General features: G+C 38.7%; 2 protein-coding genes across 2 annotated transcripts in view; one reads left to right on the top strand and one right to left on the bottom strand.

The window, feature by feature from the left end:
* The window catches only part of PLA2G4A (phospholipase A2 group IVA), a 200405-nt gene extending 193331 nt beyond the window's left edge, over positions 1-7074 (bottom strand). The window contains exon 1 of the mRNA XM_074961148.1: positions 6790-7074. The gene's annotated coding sequence lies outside the window, so the exon portion shown is untranslated. The remainder of the gene's footprint in view (positions 1-6789) is intronic.
* On the top strand, positions 6700-17371 carry PTGS2 (prostaglandin-endoperoxide synthase 2). Its single transcript, XM_074961149.1, has 11 exons — positions 6700-6939; positions 7256-7436; positions 8767-8883; positions 9031-9174; positions 9724-9867; positions 10422-10603; positions 11431-11514; positions 11798-12044; positions 13767-14053; positions 14794-14941; positions 15127-17371. Exons 2-11 carry the CDS (start codon positions 7385-7387, stop codon positions 15534-15536), a joined length of 1815 nt encoding a protein of 604 aa, XP_074817250.1. The 5' UTR covers positions 6700-6939; positions 7256-7384; the 3' UTR covers positions 15537-17371.
* Positions 17372-17707: the final 336 nt, after the last annotated feature.

Genomic DNA, 17707 nt, shown 5'->3' with positions numbered 1-17707 from the left:
CCCGGTCACTGCAGCTTTGCCCTGCCACCAGCCTTGCACACCCACCCGCATTGTTGGCCACTGGACCCCCCACCCCGAATCACCACTGGTGGGCGAGTGGCTGGCGAGCAGGGATCTGGCCAGCAGCAGGACCTGCCAGTACTGATGTGGGCAGACCGAAAATACCAGACAATTTGCCAGTTTTTAAGAAAAAATTGGGAGACCTGCAGGAGGGCTTAAATACAGGACTGTCCCTTTAAAAAAAGTGATGTCTGGTCACCCTAGTGTAAGGTCATTTGGTGTGAATCACAGAAAACATGAACATGGGACTAGCAGGGAGCTCCTGATTCACTGAGTCCAGTTCCCTGCTATTTAGGTAACGCCATCATATAATTTAATGATCAATAAGTTTAACAAACTCCATCCTAAAACTAGTTAGATTGCTTGCCCCCACTACTCCTAGTGAAAGTATCTCACTCCTTTAATGATTAGAAACCTTCTAATTTCCAGCCTAAATTTATCCATGTTCGTTTACATGTTTGTTCTTGTGCCAACATTGTCCTTTAGCTTAAAAAGTTCTTCTCCCTCCCTGGTGTTTATCTCTGGATGTGTTTACACAGCACCATCATACCCCTTTGCAGCCTTCTTTTGCTAAGCTAAACAAGTCAAGCTCTTCTAGGGTATGTCTACACTGCAAGCTGGAGATGGGATTCCCAGCTTGAGGTGACATTCATGTTAGCTCGCATAGAACTAGAATGCTAAAAATAGAATGCAACCACGGCAACACACATGTAGGACAGGCTAGTTGCCCTGAGTACATGCCTATGGTCTCTGATGGACATGCACTCGGGGTAGTTAGCCCTTCCCATCATTCACACTGCTGTAGCTACATTCTATTTTAGTAGGCTAGCTTGATGAGAAATAGTGGGTGAATCACACCCACAGCTCAAAGTGTAGGCATACCCTTAGTCTCCTCTCATAAGATAGGCTCTCCATGCCTCTGATCATCCTAGTAGCCTATCTCTACACCTGTTCAAGTTTGAATTCATTGTTCTCATGCATGGATAAGCAGAACTGAACACAGTATTCAGTAAGGGATTTATTGAACTGACCACATTTGATCTTATTAGGAACCAGAAATGGGCAAAACCCTTTGTTATGAAAAATTTGATGAAGGTTGCCTTTTTGTGTTTGTGAATTGTCCACAAACATTTCATAATCTCTCAGATTTATTCATTAGCTGGTTTGAGAGTAGTTTACTATGGTCTGTTGGGTTTCAGTGCAGAAGTATAAAAATGTCATTTGGCTGATAAATATGTTTGGGCCTTTTAAAAACATAAGCCGTTGATTCCAAAAGTATACGTTTTCCAAGGTCACTGGTGTGCAACATGGGCAGAAAATAAAATAAGCCCACAGAGTGGAGAAAACATGGCTGTTCGCTTCACTCCAGTAATGAAACCTAGGAAACGATGACAGCATCTCAGTTTGGAAGCATGGCCATTCCCACTGCCCGCTCACTGCCACTCAGACAAAATAAATGCATGGCTACCAGTGCTCATGATTTTCTCTGGAGTCTCAGGATTATTATTTTATGATATGCCCAGCTCCTATAGTCATGTGAAAAACTGAGAATCTTAGCTTTCAATTGAAGAAAAGAATAAGTTTCTAGACCCACAGGTAGTAGAGGAAAGCTGGAAAACCTGAAACTTCATAGCTCAAAAAACGGGAGGCAAATAAAAAAAGGATACAAAATTTATGCTTTTAGCTCATTATTTTTAAGCCCTTCTCATGATTGTGAGTGGCTTGGCTTGTGATTTTTAATGTTGTTTGCCAGTGGTTACTATTTGATTTTTTTTCACTGAATTATATATACCAAACCATACTATAAGTCATCACATGTAGTAATACCCTTGCCACTTTTCAGCAGTATATATTTTAGCCACGCAGGACACATTACCCTGACTTATCTCTATATAACTGTCATTGAAGAAACTGTTTGCATGTATCTGAGGACTGAATCAGCTTTTTCACTGATTTTTTTTCAAAGCATCAAGAAATAAGATCATGTTAGAACAATTGTTTGCCAAAATCAATTTTTAATGGCTGTAATTTGGTATTTGGGTAGCACAAAAAGTATCTGAAAGCATTTTTTATTTCTTAAGGTTCATGCCACTTAGTGCAGCCAGATTCCTTCCTTTTTTACATAGTTGGGTGAGCGGGGGTTGATTGTGTTTTTTAAATAGGGCTTGAACTTGTAAAGTTTTATCCTTGGACAAATGTTTTGTACCATGGACCGTAAACTTGTGAAATGCAAGGATTATCATTAAAATGCAGACAAAATCTAAAATAAAATAGCAAATTCTCTGCCCCTACAATCACTTATCCTTATCTGGTCACACTGTACGAAACAAACATCAAGCAGAAGAGGGCAGTAACACTCAATAAATCCTTCCCCGTGTTAGCTGCAAGATTCAGTTTCTACTGCTTCAGACTATACTTAGTACAACACACTATACACACCATGTACAGAATACATACCATTTGGCCAAAAAAGAAAAAAATCACTCTTCAGATGTATTTTTATGACTCCCAGGGACAAGCCACCTAGGAGCCCCAGTCATGGACCAGAACTCCACTGTGCTAGGTGCTGTGCAAACACAGAAGAAAAAAGATGGATCCTGCCCCACAGAGATGTCAAAACTCTCTGGGAAGGATAAGTTAGTAGTATCCAGAGGAGAGCAATTCCCTGATAGGGAAATCAATCCAAACCTCCCACCAATTTAGTGGCACAATTGTAACAAGAATTTCCGAGAACCCTCTTCAAGAGCTCTCCAGGACCAAGGTGCAGCAATTGTTATACACAGTCATTCCAACAGCAGCGGTCCACTTCTAACACCAATGTCACCTCTTCCCATTTGATCGCAGATGTCTGGAGCTTTCTTGGTCGGTTTCCCAGTGGAGGAGTCTGGGTATATTTTAAGTGTGACATATTTTATTCACACAGCTACACCAGTCCTGGAATTGCATCAATCAAACAGCACTCAGGCAAGTCCCTCTTGGAGAAATTTCAGCCCACATGCCAATGGTGGCTTGCAGGAAGCTATACTAACCCAAGAACTGTCTCCAACTATCTGCCAGAGCTTCTCTCAAAGGACTACCATATAAACTAACAATAAGACAGTATTTCTTCAAAGACTAAAAACTTGCTCGCATGCAAAGAAAAAAACTTGTAAGACAACACGTACAATGCCACCTGTCATGACAACACTATACTTTATGTTGTCATTTCTACGTCTATGCATGGTAGAGGGAAGAGCAGGCCCAGAGGGAAATCAAATCCTGCCCCCATGTAAGTTAGAGCAATTGAGCAGCCGCTTAACTTACACCACTAATGTAGGTCCCAAAGCGACCTTACACCAATGGAGGATATGCATAAGGGACTTCTGCTCTGCCTCACCCCAATAAGTCCCCCTCCTATCTTCTAAGTCAGAGGTGTTTAGGTTGGCTGGCAAAGAAGTCTCCACCAGTTTTGCACCAGCAGACTCCCGCTACACAAGGGGAATTCTCCTTTGGCTACTTCTGACAGTAGCAAACTGGAGAACTCTATCCATTGTTTCTTGCATTCACACTTTATATATTTACAATCATTAAATTTAACAAAATGAATGAAACATTGGCTACATCCCTAGCATACCCCAGAACCACAGGTGAGATGTGATTCTACTGAAGAATATGTAACTAAGAGACAAGTCTCCAGCGACAGCAAAACTATTTCTTTTTCCATAATATTCCTACATTGCCAGCTCTGAATCTCCTGCCTTAGTTAGAAACCTATTTCCTAGTTTTACTTTTTTTCTATGATTATTTTAAAAAATAATTCTAATTTAGTGGTTTTTCAAATCTATAAAATCGTGGTCATACTTTTGAGAAAACAGATGCATAAAAGTCTATCCAGGAGGCTCCCAAATCAGCATTGGTATGCAGACCACTAAAAAGGCTTTCCATTTGTATACCTTCTACCTGAGGATCTCAATGAATTTCACAAACACTAATTAATTTAGCTCACAAACCCCCAGTTAAATAGGGACATAACCTCATTTTACGGTTGAAGGCATTGAAGAAAAGAATGTTTCGTGACTTGCCGAAGGTCACACGGGAAATCTGTGGTTCATGAGAAAACCAAATTCAGCGCATCAGGCTTTTCGATTCATATTGAAAACTAAGGTAACCATCTGTGCTAGGGTTCAAAGCACAAACTCAGCAGTTCTCAAAGTGGGTCACCAGCGCTGGCTTAGACTTGCTGGGGCTTGGGTAGGCTCAGGCTTCAGTCCCCCCTCCTGGGGTCATGTAGTAATTTTTTTTTGTCAAAAGAGGCTCGGAGTGCAATGACATTTGAGAACCTCTGCACTAACTGATTGAGTTTAAGAAAAAAATATCTCCAGTGACAGGTTTAGAATTGTCCACTACACATATTCCTACATGGTGAAAAACAAACAAAAAAAATCCTGTGGCAGCAAGTCTCAGAGTCTAGGTCAATTGATTCAGTCTCTTGTAGACATGCTACAGGGCTAAATAGCAAATGTTCAAGCTCAGTTCCAAGACTCTCCCCTCTCACTGGGTTTCAGAGACCAGCTCCAGCTTGAGCCCCAAAGTTTATACTGCTATTTTTAGCCCCCGCACAGCATGAGGCCAAGTCAGCTGACCCTGGTTCTGAGACTCACTGCCATGGATTTTTTGGTTTTGGATATTTTGTTTTTTTCCTGTGTAGACATACTAGGGTGACCCGATATTAGGGGCTTTGTCTTATATACGCAACTATACCCCCAAGCCCCCCAAAAAGTGTCCCAGTTTTTCACACTTGCTATCTGGTCAGCCTAAAACAAACCCTAAGGGGTTTCTTGCACTTTCCTCTGAAGCATCCAGCACTGTCCACTAATGGACTAAATGAACCATTCGTCTGAGCATATTGCCATTCCTATGCATCCTTTCTAAGATAGTTAACATATATAAAATAAAGGTAAACCATCACTAAGGACCTATATGTATTTCATAAGAGAAGGAACCAAGTAGAAATGTAGTTAAATTCACTGTGTATCAATGTTTGCTGGTAGGGAATTAAACCACTGCTAGCAAGGAAAAGGTTATATTATTATTTCTGACTGAAACCTGTGATTGAACTGCTATCCTAACAGATATCAGAGGGAGAGCCCTGTTAGTCTGTATCCTAAAAACAATGAGGAGTCCGGTAGCACCTTAAAGACTAAAAGATTTATTTCGTCATATGCTTTCGAGGGTAAAAAACCCACTTCTTCAGATGCATGGATCAAAGTGGGTTTTTTACCCATGAAAGCTTATGCCCAAATAAATCTGTTAGTCTTTAAAGTGCTACCGGACCCCTCATTGTTTTTATCCTAACAGACAATGCCTATGCAGAAGTAAAATGAGATGTTGTCTGAATTTTCATCTAATTTTTTTCATTTAAAAAAATCATAAAGACCCACTTAAAACATTTAAATGAAATCCATCTCCTAATATTTAAACAAATTGTTTTAAACAATGAATATAATAGTGATACACTATCATAATTTGATTAAAATCTTAATAAAGAACACTTTATAAGGACAATCAAGACTAACTTGGCTAACAGATTTTTGGGGGGTGTGGGAGGAGGATCTGATCATCGTCATCATCCCTGTTCCCAATACTATCCTGGTTGTGTTGTGTTGTTGTTTGTTTTGTTTTAAGGTAATAAATCTTTCCTGGAAGGAATTGCCTGTCTGTCTGTCTGTCTTGACCACCACAACAGAACCCAGTCCTGACTGGAGCTTTTAGATACTACATGAATTTAAATGTTTGACAGTAGTGATCATTTTGAAAAAGTCATTTGTGAAAGTATAGTTTGCAGTCAGAAAACCAGATTCAATTTATGCCAAGGGACCATTTGTCCATGTCATGGGTATTTTTAAATAGACACCTTGGGCCAAACTTTGCTTGCCTTTTTCACAGGCTTAAGGACAGTAGGATTTGAACCAATGCCTACAACAAATACAGTGGAAGGTTGGCAATAGGGAGACTCTCAAACTTTCACATGAAACCCAATTTTGAAGTGATTGAAGGACAGAGCTGTGATGTGTATAAGCTCAAATGATACCAACCCCAGTATCAGACTTGGCTGACTCTTCAGTGGTTGGGGAAAATAAAAGGAATACTCCACCTAAAAAATATACCTGGTGTGTCTTTTTTCAGTTGTAACCTGGGAGGACAGCTCTCCAGGTAAAGGTGGGAACCTAAAAAGGCAAACAATACAAATTTGTTTTCCAGCTCTAATTTATAATTATATGGTAAAATGAGAAAGCACACAATTTTTCAGTAATACTTTTGTCTTTTTTGTGTCTGATTTTGTAAGCAAGGAGTTTTAAAGTGAGGTGAAACTTGGGGGTACTCCTGACAAATCAGACTCCTGAAAGGGGTACAGTAGTCTGGACAGGTTGAGAGCCACTGATGTAGAGCATATTGCGGTCTATTTTGAGTTGAGCTCATAGTAGGGAGCAATTACAAATGTAAAAGTAGATATTATATGTTTGGCTTCTCTTAAGGTGCTGGGGACGGAGGTGATTCTTTTTCGGGGGGGGGGGGGAGAGAGGAAAAGATTGAGGCCAAATTTCAACCCGGGACGCTCTTTTTTTTGTTTGTGAAGGAGAAGCCTGCAAGAAAGCGGCAGCGGCTGAAGCGCTGGGAGAGCCTGGTGATTACACGAGAGGGAACAAAGCCAGGGGCTATCGATTCTCTCGGGCCCTCTTTGGCTGCTACCTTTGTGATCGCAGCGCGGCACGAACGAAGCGCGGACTCTCCATTCTCTCGCCGCTCCTTCAGGCCAGCAGCCAGGAGCCCCGGCAGGGAGAGCGCGGCAGCTGCACGGCAGATTCCCGGCGGAAGAGTCTGGGAGATGGAGCTCCCAAGGTACAGCGGAGCTCAAGCCTGGCCTTCCAGATTTTTGCTAAATCTAGAGATCAGCTGGGAACCGTGTGAGACGGAGACCGACCTCAGCCCATGTGTTTGGGGGGGCGCATGGGAAACTGAGTCTCGTGGGTTGGGGATTCCCCCGATCCCATAACCTGGGAAGGAAGTTGGGGGAGGGGGTGTCTTCCCCTCTTTACACACTGCAGGAATTTCCCTCTTCCATTCAGATGATGTATGGGGAAGGGGAAGGGGAGGGGGGGCTATTTCCGGATGCAGGACGCACTTGTACGTCACTCACTCATTGGTCCATAAGTAGGATGCAGTTAATCGTGGACGCAATCTACAACGTGCCGGGAAAGCGGAAAGAAAGCAGAAGTAGCTGCCTCTACAGAACCTGACGGGACAACACAGCATCAAGTTTCCTTTCGTGAAGAACCACTGGGATATGATTCTGCCCTGCACTTTAATCATCGGTCTCCTGGCTTTCAGCCAAGCAGGTTAGTACTCAAACCTTCTTTGTCTCAGCGCCGCGGAAACTCTCCAGGGCATTTTTCACTTGGCTGAGCTGCCTTCGCTTGCATTTGCTTGCAGTGCTTTGCGATATCCTTTTTGCAGAGTTGAAGCTGCCATGGTGCCTTTTGTTTAATTTGTGTTCTCTTTGTTCTGAGACTTGGATGGATGCAGTTTTGCACAGGCTTGAGGGTGCTAGAGAGAGAGCGAGATTCAGAATTAATTTTCTAATGAGTGCCACTGGCTTTTTAATAGCACTGATGACACCCCACGCTTTTAAGAAATGGAGCCTCAGGTTTAAGAATGTGCTATAGTGACATAGCTGACATGGTGACATGGGAGCTAGTGCAGAACCTCATGAATTGTAATCCAGGAGCTGCCAAGATGGTCAGGGATGCCATCCTATGCTCTGGGTTGTCCCTAGCCTCCTCTGGCTGCTAGAAACTGGGAATGGATGACAGGGGATGGATCACTCAGTGATTACCTGTTCTGTTCATTCCCTCCAAAGCACCTGGCATTGACCACTGTCAGAAGACAGGATACCACAGGCTAGATGGACCATTCTTACATTGTTGTTATTATTAAAAATATCATGTTGACTTCACATCCCAACCTCTCCGATTTACTAGTAAAAGAGAAGTACAATATTATTTTCTAATATTCCCAAAGTGTAAAAGTTGCTCCTGATATTCTTAGTAGAGATGGGCACCAGCTGCAAATTTTCAGTCAGCATCCAAATTTCTCCAGTGTTCTGGGGAGCCGAGAGATGGGGAAGCGACATACAAAACACTGTATCTGGTTTAGGGCTAGGAAACAGGTAAATCTAGGATTTGGAGCTAAAGAAATTATAAATAGCTCTCACGATGTCTAGTTATGCCCTCTAAACCCAACTTTCATTGAATTCTGAGAACAGAATTAGGCCTAGAGAAATTATGACTTTTCATTTCCCCCCATTCTTTCTTGCCACCTTCAAAACTTGTAGTTATACTACAAGTTTTAAATGGGATATTGAGAAATGATCTGAACATTCTGAGAGGGGTCATCAATTCTCTAGCAATGCCGCCTACATATAATACCAACTGAAAATGAATCACCCATAAACAACTGTCAATATTTTTTCTTCTTATATTAATAGCTTTTAAGTATATCGGTGCAGGGTTTAGTCTGAATTGGTCCTACCTACGGTTTGATTATTTTCTGCCATAATCCTCAGGAAATTGCTTACATAGCTCTTAAAACTTTGCTTAGTGAGATGAAAACATTGATTCATGCATTCCGAATACTATTTTATTAACATTACTCTAATTTTCATTGCAGCTAATCCTTGCTGCTCAAACCCATGCCAGAACAGAGGAGTATGTATGACGACAGGTTTTGATGGATATGAATGTGATTGTACAAGGACAGGATTTTATGGGGAAAACTGTACTACACGTAAGTATCTGAAAGTTATGTTTTTATAAATAACGAATCTCGAAAGCTGCAAAATATTCCAGTATTTTATTTCCAGATTTGCATATTATTTAGTCCTCATAAGTACAATATTACAATATTCTTAATCTTTCCCCTCAATGCTCACAGCGGAATTCTTGACCTGGCTGAAACTGACATTGAAACCTACTCCGAACACTGTCCACTACATCCTCACTCACTTCAAAGGTGTCTGGAATATAATAAACAGCATTCCCTTCTTCCGTGATTCCATCATGAGATATGTATTGACATGTAAGTATCCTCTCCTTGTGCTATTAACCTTCAGTTACAGACATTGGCCACAGGAGTTTAAGGAAATACTGTGTTGTTTAGTGATTTTATATACATATATACATACTTTAGAAATATGGGACAGGTAATGTATCTTGGGACAGGAAATGTAGAAAGCAGAAGCCAGATATACATTTCACCTCATAATCAGGAAGCAACCACAAGGAGTGGGAGAACGGATGAAAGGGATTTTTTTCATGGGGGTCCACCATTGCTCAAAATTATTCTGTTATTTTTGTAAGACAAAAATTATGACACATTTATAAAGCATGTAATTTGTTCATCTCTATAATTGAATGCAGTGATTCAAACATTATATTATACACTGCAGTTTTCCATTAAATAAGGTTTTAATACTAGAAAGTACCACACTGTAAATTTGCTCTTAAATAAGGACTATACCCAAAAGTAAGGCAGAAAGGATTTGACCTTGTAGCTTAATTAAATTCAGTTTACTGTTTTAAGGCCAACTTTAAAAATACTTTTTTTTTTTTTTTTTTTTAATTTTAGCAAGGTCACATTTGATTGACAGTCCACCAACATACAACAGCCAGTATGGTTACAAAAACTGGGAAGCCTATTCCAACCTTTCCTTCTATACTAGAACCCTCCCACCAGTGGCACTGGACTGCCCAACACCCATGGGTGTTAAAGGTAAGGAATAGAAGAGATTTCCAATGTTTGACTGTGGAGTGTGGGAAAGTCAAATTATTTTGCCCTCTTGGAAAACATTTAACAGACTATTTTTTATAGAGCTACAGTCTTTGAAATCTGCAACAGTATATTGTAAAATGGTTGTGTATTGGATACACTGTACAAAGAGCTAAAAACTAAGTAATGATTTACATAGACTCCAACTGTAGTTATTGAGATAAATGTTAGAAATAAAATAAAGAAATTGAAAAGATTGAGTTGCAGATTCAACATAGCAGAAATGAAGATTTTTAGCAATCAAGTTGTGTTTTAAATCAAGTGCATAAGGTTTGTAAAAGTTATAGCTAAGTTGTTAGCAGGTATAAATCAAGTAGCTCCACTGATTTCTATGGAGTTATGCCAGTTTACACCAGCTGAGGATCTAGCTCATAGGTTTCACATATGATAGATACTTGTTCTAAGGAGAAAATGACATAGCTGGATTGAATAATAAAATAAGTCTTATTTCCTCCAAATGTAAGGAGAAAATAAACTGATTTGATTTTAAATTACAGGTAAGAAGGAGCTCCCAGATTCCGCAGTAGTTGTGGAGAAATTTCTGCTGAGGAAAAAATTTATTCCTGATCCTCAAGGCACAAATATGATGTTCACGTTCTTTGCTCAACATTTCACCCACCAGTTCTTTAAGACAGATCACCACAGAGGGCCAGCCTTCACCAAAGCTCTTGGCCATGGGGTAAGATCATAAAGTTATGACTCTCACTGAAAAGTGTAGCAAAGTTTATCAGCCTTTGTGGCAAGAACAACATCCTTCAGAGTGCTAGGAGCGTACATAAACATTGTGACGCACATACTACACGGAATTCTTTGTATTACTGAGAGCCTTACACTGCAATTTGCAAGGCAGGCAAAACTCCTATTCAACAAGATGGAGGTATTTCCAGTCCAGACTACAGAAGCCTAAATAATTCTATCAAAAATACCAAACGATTTAGTTCTCCTTATCTGCACAGTCTTAATTTTCCAAGTGTGGTGTTATTGTTTCCACACAAACCCATCCATATCTACTGAGACCCCAAAAGTTTTTCTATTGGACTGTTTCCAGCATGCATAAAAAGGCATATATTGTACTGTAAAATAATTGTCACGTGCTACACTTTTAAAAGAGACTTTGCTATTGAAAAGCAACTATTTCACATGAGTATCAATTATTTCTTTGAAACCAATTCCAGTTTAAAAGTCCACAAGAATCTTACAATATTATATTGTATAGTTTCCAGGCTGTCCATTCTTTTAGACACGTTTGAAGCAGTCTTTTTTAACTGAGTGCGAATTTTAAAACTCATTGTTGTGCATAGTTTGATCCAGTTCTAACAAAAAAACTGACTTTATTTTTAAATCTTTATGTAAGGTATTCATAGGGTGCCAATCATCATAGTATACTTAATATGAAAACATTTAAGCCCCAATCCAACTTCCATTGACTTAAACAGGAGTTGGATCCATTCTAAAATAACCAGAAATGTAGTTTGACTTCATGTTTCAAATACTTTTATTTTATAGGTTGACTTGAACCATATCTATGGAGAGACTTTGGATAGACAACTTAAGTTGAGGCTACTTAAGGATGGAAAGCTGAAGTATCAGGTGTGTTTCACTTTAAAATTCCTACTGTATAATAGGAGAACAATGGAATTTTATAATTAACATTTGTTAATAGTATGAAGTCTTGTTAAAACACAGAGGGCCAAATTCAGCCATGGTGTTAGCAGGTCCCATCTACTTCAGTAGGAGCTGCACACTTAAATACAAGGGCAGAATTTGGTCCACAGTCTGTATTTTTAGAATGGGAAAAATAAAATACTGGAGAACATCTATTTATCATCAGTGATTCTTAGTCTCTCTCCTTTTTTTTTTTTTTTAACTGCAGATGATTGATGGAGAAATGTACCCTCCCACTGTGAAGGACACTGAGGCAGAAATGATCTACCCACCTCATATTCCTGAGCACCTGCAATTTTCTGTAGGCCAGGAGGTGTTTGGTTTGGTCCCAGGTTTAATGATGTATGCCACAATATGGCTCAGGGAGCACAATCGAGTCTGTGACGTTCTTAAGCAGGTGCATCCAGAATGGGATGATGAGCAGCTGTTCCAAACTACCAGGCTCATATTGATAGGTGAGTAAACGTGAAAATCAGACTTTCCATATTAAACTATTTTACACAGACATAGACCCCAGCTTCAGGGGACTGCATTCTCAAAAGTGATTTTGCATGCCTCCTTATTTTGGGGGGCCAGCTTAAAATACCTTAAAGGTATTTTCAGACAGTAGGGAGATCAGAACTTTCTGAAAATAGGTTCCTTTAAGATGTCTCGAGCTAGGCACCCAAAAACAGAGAGACACAAAATCACTAGTCCACTTTTGAAAATGGAGGCCTTGTTTGTTTGTTTGTTTTTAAAAACGGCTATTAATTATACAGAACTTAAAAAGTTATCAACATGTTACAATGATCTGGGAGATTTTTCCTCCCCTAGGCAGCTTCAACAGGTTTAATAATAGAACAAATTTTACTTAGTTTGTTAAATCAAACCACAAGGAATTTTTTTTCAAAGTTTTCATGACCTATGTTCAGTATTTGATGGTTCATGAGAAAACAATCCATTGTAACCAGTATCTTGAATATCAAACTGTGGAGAAAATTCCTAAATCAGGTGGCATTCTGTTTCTTTAACTAAGGGAACTAGAACTGTGAGGTGCATAGTGAGGAAGCAGGGAGGTGAGTTTAAGGCCATATCTACACTAGCACTTATATCAGCAAAACTTTTGTCACTCAGGGATGTGAAAAAAACACACCCCTGAGAGACATAAGTTTTACCAGCATTAGCGCTTGTGTGCACCACGCTATGTCTCCCACTGACATAGCTACCGCCACCCATTGAGCTGGTTTTATTATGTAGACAGGAGAGCTCTCGCCCGTTGGCACAACACGGCTACACAAGCACTCTTACAGTGGCACAGCTGTGACGCTATCAGCTTGTAAGTGTAGACATGGCCTAATTCTCAAACGTCAGGTATGTGTGGCCGAATGACCTTCCCCTGCTGCTAAAGTGTCTTATCTTCAGTGCAATCGCTGCTCTCTGTTACAGGTTAAGAGGAAGGCTTTGATTCAGTTTAGAATTTAGGAAGTTACTGAAAAGCTAACACAAAATGATGTTGTTATATATTAGTCTCTATCCAGTGACATTTATTTTCATGTTAATGTTTATGCACACTCCATTTGGGCAAGACAACTAAGTAGTTGTCCCCAAATGAAGAATGCAACAGTATACTAAAAGGAGATGGTTGTATTTGACAGTAACAGCAACTCAGATTTTCTTTTGAGATATCTATAACTTTTTCTGGATAAAATTGGCAATGTTTTCCCTACAGAAAAATCCTATAGAATGTAATAGCAAATTATGTCCTTGCTATAGAATTATTAAAGGAAATTATAGAAAGGACACTCTTCACTACTAAATTCTAAATGTTTATTACATTTAGAACTGCTATCATTTTCATCCCTATTCACTTCTATAAAACTTTCCCATAAGAAAAGGAGTACTTGTGTTTATGCTCAAATAAATTGGTTAGTCTCTAAGGTGCCACAAGTACCCCTTTTCTTTTTGCGAATACAGACTAACACAGCTGCTACTCTGAAACATTTCCCATAAGAGTTTACAAAGCATTAAGAAATCTCTGACATCTTCTGAAACTCCCCCCAAAATATATTTATTTTAGAACAATCCTTGGCCATTTTACCTCCCCATTTGCATCCTTTCTTACACAGCTGGCTGAACATTCAGAATTGTTCAAGCAAACAAAACTGATACACATTTTCCCTGTTTCATTGAACTAACAGGAGAGACTATCAAGATTGTTGTTGAAGACTACGTGCAGCACTTGAGTGGCTACTATTTCAAGCTGAAGTTTGATCCCGAGCTGCTGTTTAACCAGCGATTTCAATATCAGAATAGAATTGCAGCTGAATTCAACACTTTGTACCACTGGCACCCACTTCTGCCTGACAGTTTTCAGATCCATGACCAGGAGTACACTTTCCAGCAATTTCTCTACAACAACTCTATCATGATGGAACATGGCCTTTCCCACATGGTGAAATCCTTCTCCAAGCAAATTGCCGGCAGGGTAAACATTCTCACAACATTTTTTAGCTTTTGGACAGAGTCTAGAAATTTTTTGTGCCAATTAACATAACCCAGAGACTTGGCAAAAAAGTTTACTTGGAATTTCTTCTGTGAAAAAGAAAGATACCTGCTTGTTCAAATAGTAAAATCTAATTCTTCCCAGTACAGGAGTTACCAAAGCAAATGCACTTTAAATGTTATTGTCCACGAGCCCAGATTCTGCACTCTTAGTACTGACAGAACTCTCACTGATTTCAATGAGAGTTTTATTTTTAAGAAGGCTTCAGGGTCAGGGTCAAAAATGGCCTTTTAATTTAAAAAAGGAAAAGGAAAAACTCTTCCAAAGCTTGATATAATCTTGCAAAAAATATCATTTACTTGAAAATATAATTCATTTTATAGTGATTTTCAGTTGTAAAGTTAAAATCCTAGCAATTCTGGGCGTAAACAAGTATATCTACTGTAGTAGGTTGCACTCTCAGAGAAGTGCAGTACAATAGCTGTATTTTCTCAGTTGGGCTGTGCCATGGTTGTGGTACTCCCGCAGTGTTAATGGGAATTGTAGGGCTAAAAGCCATTCAAGGGACACTTCCTTACTCAGAAGAACCCACATTCATGTCAATGGAAATGTTGCCAGAGGAAGGCAAGCAGGATTCCACCCAAAGTTTATACACACTATAAAAGCTGTGAGGAGTTTGCCTAGAGTTCTTATTATTCTTTGTATCCTTTTTTTTGCAATAGGTTGCTGGGGGTAAGAACGTTCCTTTTGCAGTACAGAAAGTAGCTAAGGCTTCAATTGATCAAAGCAGACAGATGAGATACCAGTCCTTGAATGAGTACCGAAAACGCTTCCTACTGAAACCTTTTAAGTCATTTGAGGAACTTACAGGTAAGAGCTATTCTTTCTAATGGGGCCTTTTCTCACAAATGACTAATATGGTAGATGGGACACTGTTTGTTTCCAGGATTATATAAATTGGGGTTGTGGTGGGAAGTAGGATTAAAGATCAAAAGAAGAGTGCTAAAAGGTGGGATTTTCCATTTACTACTCTTATTTATTATTAATTATTACAGGAGAAAAAGAAATGGCAGCTGAATTAGAAGAGCTTTATGGAGATATTGATGCTATGGAGCTGTATCCTGGCCTTCTAGTAGAAAGGCCTCGTCCTAGTGCCATCTTTGGTGAGACTATGGTGGAACTTGGAGCACCATTCTCTTTGAAAGGGCTGATGGGAAATGCTATCTGTTCTCCGGAGTACTGGAAACCAAGCACCTTTGGTGGAAAAGTGGGCTTTGAAATAATCAATACTGCCTCCCTACAAAAGCTCATCTGCAATAACGTGAAGGGCTGTCCCATCACCGCCTTCCACGTCCTAAACTCTGAAGCCACAGAAACGGCCACCATTAACGTCAGTTCCTCGAGCTCTGCAATGGAGGATATCAACCCCACGTTACTAATGAAAGGGAGATCCGCTGAATTGTAGTACATCCATTTATTTATTTATTTAAATAATTGTATAAATTATTATATTTATATCTTTATATTTAAAAAATGAAATCCAGGCTATGTCTTATTCAGGACAAGGGTTCCAGTGATCAAGGCAGACAACTGTTTTTTAAAGTTTGCAGCACTGGATCCATTATTACATCTTCTGTAACAGAAAGAAGTATTCCAAAGTGGATGGAAAATGGTCCAATTTTTTTTTTGGTGTTTTGCTATAAAATTTGACAGTAAATATTTTGTTTTGTCACTTAATAGGCAACATAACGCTACAGGAATAAGTTATTTTGCCAACATATATTTTAATTTGAAAATGAGCTATCAAAAAACAAGAAAATTGGATTAATGAAAACTGCAATAATTACTAATTACAGTACCATAAATAGTAAATGAATGTAAAACAAATTATGCAACTTTAAATGTTTGTATAAAGTCAGCAAATGAAAAAGTTAAGTTTCTCACAAACACTACCTCACTATCATGCACATATTTTATATTAACATTTAACTAAGAGCCTTAACTTTTATTTTCTGACTTTGGATGTTGAAACCAACGTTACATTAATACCTTTTTTAAAATTAAAATTTACTTTATAAAAATATATAACCTGTGTTTAAATTCCAATTAGGTTTTGGAGTTTGCATGACGTAGGTGTGAGTAGGGTGGAGGGAAAGATTTGCTGCTGTTTAGCTAGAAGTAGTTATGTGCCAGGCTGGGATAACAGGGCATTTAATATTTTGATAGCTGTGTTGTATATGGCAAGAAATCAGAGCAAGAAGTTACACAAAATGATTTTATAATAGCACCTTAGATTTTTACATGCAAGGATCATTTAATTATTTTTAGGCGGGGGGGCGTAGAATGGCATTTTCTATTAAAACTGCTGGGGGATTTAGGTAGAAAGAATGCAATTATTTAGGCTGGAATTGGTCAGAAAACTATTTTGGGAGAAAGAATGGCCAGGGAGCTTTACTGACCACTTGTGGACAAGGCTTCAGTTTTAATCACATCTAAAAGATACAGTCTTCCCAGCACTGTATATACTGCATCCTTAATATAGGATAGGAAAGCGTCAGCATGAATATGGCCTTGTTACAATTTGATTGACTTTCCCTAAATTTCTAGTTACTTGTTTTTACACTTTGATTATTTTAATTAGGCTGCTCATTTTAAGATATGTTAATTTGTAATTTTCAATATTGGTAACTAAAAAAGGAACACACAGTCTATTGTACACCGAAGTGTATGAGGTTGGAAGGTTTTTTACAGATAAGTTTGGGGATATTTTTATTTATTTGTTTTTTCTATGCAATGCACAAAGTGGAGAAAGCACAATGTACATTTAAAAGATGTTGAGGTTTCTTATATTTAGAACTGTAAATGTTCATAAATGGAAGACTATTCCGGAGGTCACCTGAGATGTGAAATGGATCAGAACATGTAATTTACATTCGTTCTCCTCCTCCTCGAGAATACACTTACCCAAAAACTTTCAACATTAATCAACTCTCAGGGGAAAAAATATTTGTTTTAAAATCTGCACCATCTTGTTGCCCACTCTATCTGAACTGAGTTAGTTTTCAGAATTAGGGCCCAATCCTTCTGTATGAAATTCACAATGAGATTTCCAGATACATACAGTTTGAATGTAGACCAAAAGCTACATGGGAAAGAAAGCAGGTCTTCCTCTATTTTGTACAATGCAAGCACAATGTCAGCACTCAAATAAGTTATTAATTAATAATATGTAATCCCATCTGATAGGGTTCGGATGATTACCATATATGGCGAAGACAACTTGAGATTATTTATTTGTAATGTTTTATAATAAATATGCTTGAATGATTTTTCCACGTTTATTTTTTTTACAAAAAGGACATGTTTAAAATACCACTGTTAAAATAAAAACATTGCAGACGTTATCTGTGAGTACTGGTTTTTGATACTTGATTGCAACGGAACATTTTAGTTGATTCACAATAATATCACAAGAACACCATATAATTTTATTTCTCCCCTCCCACCCAAGAGTTCATCTTAGAAAATGCATTAAGTTTACTAACAATGCAAGATTAGGATAAATCAAGATCTAGAATTTGTATCTTTGCATTAGTACTTGCCAAAAGCTGTGTTAAAAATTAGAAAAATGTGTGT

The sequence above is a fragment of the Natator depressus genome, chromosome 8 (assembly GCF_965152275.1).
Source record: "Natator depressus isolate rNatDep1 chromosome 8, rNatDep2.hap1, whole genome shotgun sequence".
NCBI classification, from domain to species: Eukaryota; Metazoa; Chordata; order Testudines; family Cheloniidae; genus Natator; species Natator depressus.
The sequence above is the reverse complement of the archived record's forward strand: the minus strand, read 5'-3'. Positions and strand labels throughout refer to the sequence as shown.

What these genes read in the sequence shown, in the direction of transcription:
- PTGS2 (XM_074961149.1), top strand. Translation starts at nt 7,385, where the DNA reads ATGATTCTGCCCTGCACTTTAATCATCGGTCTCCTGGCTTTCAGCCAA. An exon ending in AACACCCATGGGTGTTAAAG is followed by an intron (nt 9,868 to 10,421) that starts GTAAGGAATAGA and finishes TTTAAATTACAG; the next exon opens with GTAAGAAGGAGCTCCCAGAT. An exon ending in GTCATTTGAGGAACTTACAG is followed by an intron (nt 14,942 to 15,126) that starts GTAAGAGCTATT and finishes TAATTATTACAG; the next exon opens with GAGAAAAAGAAATGGCAGCT.